This window comes from Sceloporus occidentalis, unplaced genomic scaffold (genome assembly GCF_023333645.1).
Source record: "Sceloporus occidentalis isolate IW3139 unplaced genomic scaffold, rSceOcc1.0.p SCAF_5, whole genome shotgun sequence".
Taxonomy (NCBI): Eukaryota; Metazoa; Chordata; class Lepidosauria; order Squamata; family Phrynosomatidae; genus Sceloporus; species Sceloporus occidentalis.
Window position 1 is genome coordinate 68,502,317 of NW_028316985.1, and position 9,978 is coordinate 68,512,294.

At 38.5% G+C, this 9,978-nt stretch overlaps 1 protein-coding gene across 4 annotated transcripts in view; it reads left to right on the plus strand.

Moving 5' to 3' along the window:
• The window catches only part of LOC149312284 (hepatocyte growth factor receptor-like), a 123,792-nt gene that overhangs the window by 29,258 nt on the left and 84,556 nt on the right, over positions 1-9,978 (plus strand). For all 4 annotated transcript variants that reach the window (XM_089524332.1, XM_089524336.1, XM_089524335.1 and 1 more), the window contains exon 2: positions 690-1,910. In XM_089524332.1, coding sequence (XP_089380458.1) covers positions 705-1,910 — 1,206 coding nt within the window. In that variant the 5' untranslated portion in view covers positions 690-704. The remainder of the gene's footprint in view (positions 1-689; positions 1,911-9,978) is intronic.

Consider the following 9,978-nt stretch of genomic DNA (forward strand, 5'->3'; position numbering starts at 1 on the left):
TAAGTCAATAAATAAGATACATGAAAAATTCACCACTCAGGGCGTAAAGTAATCTCTCCAAAAGCACCTGAAATGTTATAAGGCAAATAATAGATGATAAACTTCTCACATGCTTTAAAAACAAAGTTTTGTGTATGTATTTTTTTTAAAAAAGTACTTTGCTGATAATCCTTTTTTCCCCTCACGATGGATTAAAGTAAAATATAGTCATACTTAGAGTAGAGACACTAAAATCATGACGCTGTGATTAGATTTGCATATAATCTGTCAATAAAGGTAGTGATTAACACATTGCCATTATAAGAAGTCAAAATATCATAAAAGATTATATTTTAGTACAAAAATGTATCAAGATACTAGTGAACATTTGGAAGCTTGGAATGCTTAGCAATTTCTACTGCCTTAAAATTCAGTTTTTGGATGGAGTTGCACTTTATGTTGTTTTATTTTTAACGAAAGGTGGTTCCATTTCTAAAAGTACTGTTTTGTTTATGTGCCGCCAGCTGGTTCACTATGTGAGCACAGGTTTCCTCTTCTTGCTGCTTTTTACCACTGAAGTTTTAGTTTTTGCCTCCCGCCCTTAACTTGTCATTGTGTTTCTCTGTGGTATTAAACAAATAAGCAGACAAACAAAATATTATACAGTTTACCTCCTGTTACTAACTTTTTTAAAAAATGTCTTTTGACAGGATAAATCTGCAGTAATGAAGACTTTTGCTACCTCTGCTCCTGGGATTATATTATTTCTGATAGTCTTCATACAGAGGAGTGATGGCAAGTGTAAAGAAGCAGTTTCAAGGCCAGAGATGAATCTGAATGTCAATTTCCAGCTCCTTAATTTCACTGCAGAAACACCAATACAAAATATAGTTCTATACAAGAATCACTTCTATGTAGGAGCTGTCAATAAAATATATGTCTTGAATGAAAGCCTTCACGATGTTTTTGTGTACAAAACTGGACCTGTTTTGGAGAACCCAGATTGTGTTCCCTGTACAGAGTGTAAACCTAAATTCAATCAATCTGAAAACATTTGGAAGGATAACAAGAACATGGCTCTATTCCTAGAAACATACTATGATCATCAGCTGATCAGCTGTGGGAGTGTTGCAAAAGGAACTTGCCAGCGCCATGTCATTCATCCTGGGAATCCTGCTGACATTGGAAGTAATGTGTACTGTATGTATCCCAAGATAATGGATGAAGAATCAGACCAGTGTCCTGATTGTGTCGTAAGCCCTTTAGGCAGCAAAGTTCTGGTAACAGAAAAGGAAAGATTTGTGTACTTCTATGTTGGGAATACCGTAAATAATTCATCTCAGCAAGGCCATTCGCTACATTCAATATCAGTCCGGAGATTAAAAGAAACCTTGGATGGTTTTGAGTTTCTCACGCCTTACTCTTATATTGACATCCTTCCAGAGTTCAGGGATTCATACCCCATTAAGTACATTCATGCATTTGAAAAGGACCACTTTGTGTACTTTCTCACTGTCCAGAGAGAATCTCTAGACTCCCAGGCTTTTCACACAAGGATCATACGGTTCTGTTCTTTTGATTCTGAGCTACGTTCATACATGGAAATGCCCCTTGAATGTATTTATACTGAAAAACGTAAAAAGAGGTCAACCAAGCGGTCAAATGAGGTGTTTAATCTTCTACAAGCTGCCTATATTAGTAAGCCGGGTGCAGTCTTAGCCCAGGAAATGGGGCTTGATGTTAATGATGATATTCTGTTTGGTGCATTTGCCCAAAGTAAACCAGATTCTTCAGAACCAACTCATAAATCTGCTGTCTGTGCAGTTTCTATAAAAACCATCAACGAATTCTTTGGCAAGATTGTGGACAAACAAAACATGAAGTGTCTTCAGCATCTTTACAGGAAGAACAACAAGTTCTGTCTGAACAGGGTAAGTGGGCATGTTACTAATTAGTTGCTTAATCAGCTAATTACCCAACCCATCTCTAGTCTCATTCCTATTGAGTATCCTGTTATTAATTGCATTGCTTCATTGATTTCAGTTGTGAGTAATAAGTATTTTTCAGGGCTACCATTTTTTTCTGGCTGAAATCCAGGGCCAATTGTTCCAAATTCTTTAAGTTGTCTGTCCAAATAAATAACAGTTAGTGTTGGTTGCAGCCATTGCAATTTATCTTTTTAAAAAGCAGTTCCTGTAAATGGAATACAGAAGTCAGCAGAGGAGGTTTTAAGAAGGTAATGCTAGTATTCAAGATGAAACTACCATGGAAGAAGATCTCGCATGAATTCAGTCCTTCACCCTCTTTGCACTGGATATTTAATTATATTTTCCCCTTACTTTTGTTCTAAAACAGCCTTCAAAATGGTGTAAAGCACATCATTAAAATAGCATTAAATAGCTACAGTAAGTAATGATCAGTTAATAAACAGAAAACTAAATTATAAAAGTGAAGAGCAATAAAACTAGTAATAGGAAACCTTTTTAAATGCATTTATGTTTTTGGGTAAATGGACAGATATGATTTGCAGTCTTAAAGAAACTCGGATCTATTCCCTATTGTGCAGACATCATATTTGTGTCCATTGGCTACATTTCTTTCTCCCCCTCCCTTTTCCCCCTGGAAACTCATTGCAGTCTAGTCACTGGTACATATACCACTACTACTGGTACATATGCCACTACGTATACATATATGGACACTGGTACATATTCCACTACTTTGAGTAGTACAGCTGTAGAGTAGTATAGCTGTAATGTGCTGAAAAAGGCCTCCTCTCTCTCCATAGCTACCAGCCTAACTTCTGAAAACAGTGGTGCTGACAGAAGAGCCTGAGGTTAAGATTTTAGGCTGCATCTGCACTGCAGAAATAAAGCACTTGACCCCACTTTCAGTGCCATGGGTCCATGTCATGGAATTCTGGGGTTTGTAGTTTGTTTACGCGCCTGAACTCTCTGACAGAGAAGGCTATATATCTCACAACAACAAATCCCAGAATTCCATAGCATTGAGTCATGGTAGTTAAAGTGGTACCTAACTGGATTATTTTTGCAGTGCCAATGCAGCCTTGGTTGATGGGTAGTTTAAAGAAGGCAGTTTTTTAGACATTTAGAAATTTTCTAGGCAGTGGATTGGAAAAGTGCAACCTACTGGCTGTGTGTGACCGCCAAGAGCCACAACAGCCACCGCAGATTTTTTTGGCAATGTTGACACATCTGTTTACTTCCAGTTTTTAAATAGACTTTTCCTGGGTTTAAAATGGTCTGGGTCTGGGATCCAGACATATGTAGAAACTGTCTCCCATGGCCACTGGAAGACATAGCAAGACTTTGGTGGTTAAAAAATATTTTTAAAGAACAAACATTGCCCCCAGCCCTGTAGGGGTAGTCCTCCAACTTGCCATGGGGCAGTGTGCCCTCCCAGCCCCCCTGTAATTGTTCCCATTTGCTCTAGGAACTACAGCTTTAAAAAGAACTGATGTTTGAATGCTGATTTCACAGTCTCCGGGTTCCCTTTCATGTGTCAAGGAAAACATTTAAATTATGGAATAACTCACCTGGAACTAGAAGATTCAGATTCAGTTCTATGCATGTTTACTTTAGAAATATGTATGATTGTGTCCTATGGTGCCTACTCCCCATAAAGTATGTTGAGGATTATAGTCTTAAAATTGTTTATATTGGCACAGGACTTGGATATGTTATACTATTCTTTTGCATCTGCCAAGGCTGCCTGTGAAACAATGTGAAAAGTTCCCTGCTGATGTCATCGCATAAGGGCTTAACCTATATGTGCATTTCATAATTGAATTCTAATCTTTTTTTCATATCTAGACAAGTAAATCAATTCACAAGTCTTTCCCAGTTAGTTTTAAGTGGTGGTTGTAAGCTCAGTTTAAAGTCCTGGTTTGAGCCTAAAAAGCACAGACAAGCCGCCATGTGCTTCTCATGTTCCCGCTTCTCCAAACTGGATATGGGAAGTGAAGGCTTGATATGGTTTTGTGTTTTCATCTAAAAAAAAGTCTACGCTAGCTATATATGCCTTATCCTGTCCCATTTTGACTCCCATTAATATCACATTTAAAGATATAACAAACTTAATGAGCATTGAGAGCCACACCACTTCCCCGAAAAGGAGTCACTTCAAGACAAAACTGGTCTCCTACCATTTCCCTGTGATTACTGCATCAGGTTATTTTCAGTTATACCACTGCTTTGTTTCTGCATTCCCAGCATGCATTTCCACCTCTATCAACCAATAATCTTTTTTTTCTTGGCAATCACTATCTTGCACTGTCATTGGCTGCTACTTTGTCTAATACCCCTCCCTTATAAGTGAGCAAGGGAATTTTAAAATTTAAATCTCTCTCTCACATACACACATGGGAGGGCAGATAGTTCTCCAGTTTCCGGAGTGGAAAGAGGGACCAGGGCGGGGAAAGTGGATAAGGTGAGAGCTGGACAGAACACAGCGGCATTGGCTGTGCTGAGAAAGAAGAACCTTACTTTATAATATGTTACATTTGTGTCTGTGTTTTGCATACATAAAGCTTCTTTCCCCAGCCCAGCTGATAGCTTAAGAAGATGGATCTTAGCTGCGGTGCAGCCCTCAGCTCATGATTAAAGGCCAGCAACATCCCAAATCCTGGAATGGCTTGTTGTATTTCCATTCTAGTGAGTACTTTCACACACTGCAAAGGACCAGGGAAAAGTCTAGCAGAGTCAACTCAACACAGATTTCTCTTTGCTAGGCTTTGCCTCAGTAGCTCAATGGCAAAGAAAGGAATGGCAGAACCGTTTGATTAAGTGTGTGCGCATGGCTCAGCTTACCCTGTCTTCCTTTAGCAGTTGGCTCAACATTTTTTCTCAGACTTTAATTTCCTTTACTCATTTTTCATCGTAGAAAATATCAAATATTTGTCTTTAGAGCACTGTTGCCCATAAGCATAGGTTAGAGTTTGACCACTCCTGGGAGGAGGGTATTGTTTATAAGCTTTTATAACTAGTCTTGATCTAATACTCTTTTCGTTCTGTAACATTTCAAGAAGCTGGAAAAATCTTTCTTGCCTGAGAATATTTAAATATTTTCTAGAGTTTGCCAGTGTTTTGCATATTAGCGATGAACATATTACAGAAGCTGAAAGTCTCATTATATGGGCAAGACACACAATTTCAAGAAATGTCATAAGAGCTTAACTCAGGGTTTGGAGATTTTTGATGCATAATATTGATAAGGAAATACTGCAGAAGAATAAAATGAATATATGCCTCCAGTATCACTCTTTCATAAAAATGTGTGCATTTATTTCTCCTGACCTTGTTCTCCTTCACATAAGCTTTATAAATACTTTTTCCTGGAAAGCATATCAGAAAGATTTGTTTTTTTTAAAAAAAACTTGTGGCGAATTCTGAGTCTCTCTGATTTAGAGATGAAACTAGTGCTGAAATTTTGTGTGTCACCTGTGGAGCAGAACTCAAAGTATAATAATACCCCTTATTGCACTGTGGATTTGCAATAATCTCTTCCCATGGGGAGGAAAATCACAAGGTAGAATGATAGGAAACAAAGATAACTGTGATTAGGATCTATAAAGACTTCTGCAGGTTTTATATTCTGGGTTGACATCTGGTAGTCACGTTAGCAGAAATTGAGCCTAGATGAATATGGAATGTGGAGTCTACACAGTCCAGTTGGCCTTCAGTAAAGTTCCTTTGGGGAATGTTCTTACAGAGTCTACTTACTTAGGGATAGTGTATACCTTAAACTAGGAGTGGGGAAGCATAAGAACTACGGACTGGTTTTAGCCCCAATTTATTTTTGCAGCCCCTAACACTCCCTCAAACCACACACATAAAACACCGCCCAAAACATTGAATTACATTCCTACAGACTACCAGATCTGCTCAGATTCTCAGATTCAATCTAGAAGTGGCCCAAGGAAGCCTAGATACTGCAACCAAAAGTGATATCCAGATTTGACTTTCACTTGAATATAGTTAATATAACCCTCCTTCGATATTCAGAGGTGAATATTAGCCCCTGCTCTGGCTGAAGTTGTGCACATCTGATTTAAATAATAGAATAATGCCTAGGGAGATAAACCACTGGCTCTCCGGGAACAGTTACCTAAAACAGGAAAGGTGAAAGTTTCACTTCTCTCATTGCTGAATGGGTGAACACAATCCTGCTCTGGCTGCAGTTGCCCACCCCTGATTTAAGATGTAGAATAATAGCAAAGAAGATAAACCCTCAGGCTCTCCAGCTACTTAGAATGGGATAAATGAAATGAGAGAGATTAAAGTGTGTTTCTGTACCTGATTGCTGTTGGTGACTAGTCATTACAACTGTAGGGATAAACTGAGGTATTCAAAGTATTACTGGTCAGTCAGAACACTATGCCACGGATTATATGACAATACAGTCATCCCTCGACATTTGCAGCTTTGACACTCACTGTTTTGATTGTTCACGAGGTCAAGGCTGCTGCATATGCACTCCTCCTCATCCCTCCTGGACTTTTCCCCTGGGGAGAAAAATCACCAATCCCCCCCACTTTCCAAGATGAAGAGCTGCCTTTTTCCCCAAGCAGCTCTCTTCCCTTAGGAAGGGGTTTGGGGAAAATAACCCCCCACAATTTTCCAGGACAAGGAGCTGCCTTGGGGAAGAGAGCTCTCTTGCCTTGGGAAGAGGTTTGGGGAAAACGAACACACCTTCCTTCCTACCTCCAAATAACCCTGAAGCCTTGGAAGGGAAGGAGAGAGCCGCGAATGTGCGCTCCCCTGCCCTTCCAGGACCTCAGAGAGCTTGCTAGAGTCTACTCTTTGAGGCTTCAGAAGGGAGATGGAGGCGTATATGAGTGCACTGCTCTTGCCCCCTGGTTTATTTGCAAATTTTGACTTTCAGGCGGGGGGGAGGTCCTGTGCCCCTAACCCCTGTGAATATCAAGAGTCGACTGTAGTTGATATATTTAATCCTTTTTTAAGGAGGGGTGGGTAGAAATTGTATATATTGTATTTTTTAAAGGTTGTACGCCACTTTGATTGTGGTAACAAAAAGCGGGATATAAAATAAAGTTTTATTTTTATTATTTATTTTATATGTGGCAAAGTGGAACACGTTTGTATTTTTTCAGAAATTCTGCATTTGTCGCAGGGAGAATTATAAGTGAACTGATAAACTACAGATTCCATTCTTGCAATGTGAAGTATTTATCATTATTTTAATTTTGATCAAACTAAGTTTGATAGTAGGGTTAAGATAGGAATAAGCTCATGATGCTCTGATGCCCAATTGTTGTTATATATGTTTTAAATTTTTAATTGTACTCTTGGAATGTATAATAGATTGTACTATGACACGGATCATAGAGTTTTTAATGACTGTAAACCACTTTGATCTGCAGGAAAAGCGGTATAGAAATAAAAGTTTTATTTATTTTAATATTATTATTATTATGAAATTTCCCCTCCTACTTTTTGCTCATTTAAGTGAAGAAATATCTATACCTGTTCCAAGGTTCAGCTGTTGTAATGTGCTGTCCAAGGAGTTTCCTTTACATGAATGTGCAGAAGTTATGCATGATGAGAGTACAAGTGCCAGAGAGTTGGTCAGGTGGACATTCTTCATTTCTTCACTAGTTTCTGATTCATTTCTGGATCTAAATTAGTATGTTGATTGCCACAAAATGGGCAACAGCCCTTTGCTTCTGCTATACATCTAGTCTTCTACTGAATCTAGGAAGGTCACTTCTAGCTGTTCTTATCTTTTCCGCAAGTATTGTAAAAGAATTTCCCATTTCTTAGTGCAGGGCCAGCTCCCCTCTTAGTCTATTGAGTCGAACATTACCTCCAATAACAATATATCGGTTTATAATACGATTGGCCCTCAGAATCCATGGATTCTTTATCCTTGGATTCAAGCATTCGTGGCTTGAAAATATTCAAATGAAGTATAAATTCCAAATTTTTATATATTGATTTTGCCATTTTATATAAGAGACACAATTTTACTATGTCATTGTATTTAATGGTACTTGAGCATCGACAAATTTTGGTATCCATGGGGGTCCTGGAACCAAACTCCAGCAGATTAGAAGGGCCCACTCTACATTATACTGCAGTAAAAAGGTTCAGAACATATGTTACAACTAAACAATACTGCCTTACAAATTCAAATGTGAAATCTTAATTGCAGTTCCTTTTGTCTCATTGGTGTAAACCAGCAGTGGGAATCATGCAGCCTTCCAGATGTTGAAGCCCAAGCCCAGAAGCCCAAACCAACAATGGTGAGATTTACAATCTACCAGCATTGGGAGGGCCATATATTTCTACCCCTGTTTTAAACCTTTACATCTCTTAAGTGCAGAATCTATAGCATTGGGAATAATCTATCAGTCCCCATCAGTTTCAGCTCAGTACCCCTTAGTTTAAATGAGGTTTCTTGATGTCTTCATGAATTTTTCACTTGGGGCAGGTCTTAATTTAACTCACACAGGAAGAGCAAAAAGAACAACATAGTACCTGGACACACTGAATGGCCAAAAAGACAAATAAATGAGACCTAGAGCTAATCAAGGCTGAATTCTCCCTAGAAGCCAAGATGACTAAACTGAGAATGTTGTACTTTGGATGTACCTTGAGAAGACTAGAAACAATAGTGCTTAGCAAGGTGGAAGGCAGTAGGAAAAGCGGAAGACCACAGTGCAGATGGATAGCCATGACCCTGAGTTTGCAAGATATGTGCAGGCCTGTTGGTGTCTTGGAGGTCTCTCATTCATAGGATCACCATAAATTGAAGTTGACTTGCTGGCATGTTAACAGCAACAAAGTACCTGGGGTTCATGTGTGTGTGAGGCTTTAGAGTAGTTTCACTGAAACTAAAAGATATTTAGCAAATAATACTGAAAGCCTCTGAATCATTTCTCTGGTATTTTTTTTTAACCACATGGTGGGGAAACTGAATAAAATAGGCTGGGCACAGACCCAATTTTAGTCATTTCCAGCAAAGATTGCTCTCTCTCTCTCTATCTCTCTCTCTCTCTCTCTCTCTCTCACACACACACACACACAATACAAAATTAAACATCTTAAACAGTTAAAATCACCAGACAACCAACTTTGAGTTGGAATATTGTTTATTCTTCTTCAAGAAACTAAGGCCCCATACAGACAGGCCAAAATAAAGCTGCTTCGGGTCACTTTAGAGTTATGCTGTTTAAATGATGCATGCGTCCTAAGAGTCTGGAAGCCATGTCAAAGCCACGATCCAGTCCTAAGGACAGGAGTGCAGCTTTGGCACAGCTTCCAAACTCTTAGGATGCATGCAACATTTAAACAGCATACCTCCAAAGTGATCTGAAGCAGCTTTATTTTGGCAGTCTGTATGGGGCCTGTGGTGTAGTTAGAAAAATATTTAACATCTCAGTCTCAAGAAAGCTAATAAAAACAATTTTCATTTTACTGTCTCTTTCCCTCACTCTATCACTCTGCCATGACATGATAAACTGGTCACTATTACTGTCAAATGAAGATGCAAATGGGGGAAAGAAAAGATTTAAGTGTGTGAAATGAAAGCAAAGAGGCCCCCTAAAATGAAATCAAGAGAGACAGTGAAATAAACACACAGTGATATTTCTTTACAAAGATGATAGATGATAGAAATTGAGTTATGCTTATTTTGTAATGGGAGAAAATAATTGCAACCTTCCATCAGGAAACCGCAAAGACCTTTATTGATCTGTTGTCCTCGGCAAACGTCTAGTAATATTTAATAAAATAAATAGAGACAAATAACCCCTTCAAGGCTCTGTAACTATAATCTCTTTTTTTATTACAATTTTTTGGCAGGGTTGAAAATATCAGATTGGCTGACCATAAATAGTTGGTGCGAGTTGTTTTGAGCAGGTTTTTGTCTTAAAGAAATAGTGTGTTACAAGTAGAAATGTGCTCAATATTTTTTCTTTGTAAAGTTTTTTTTATTAAAACCTTTGCCAGTGGTACA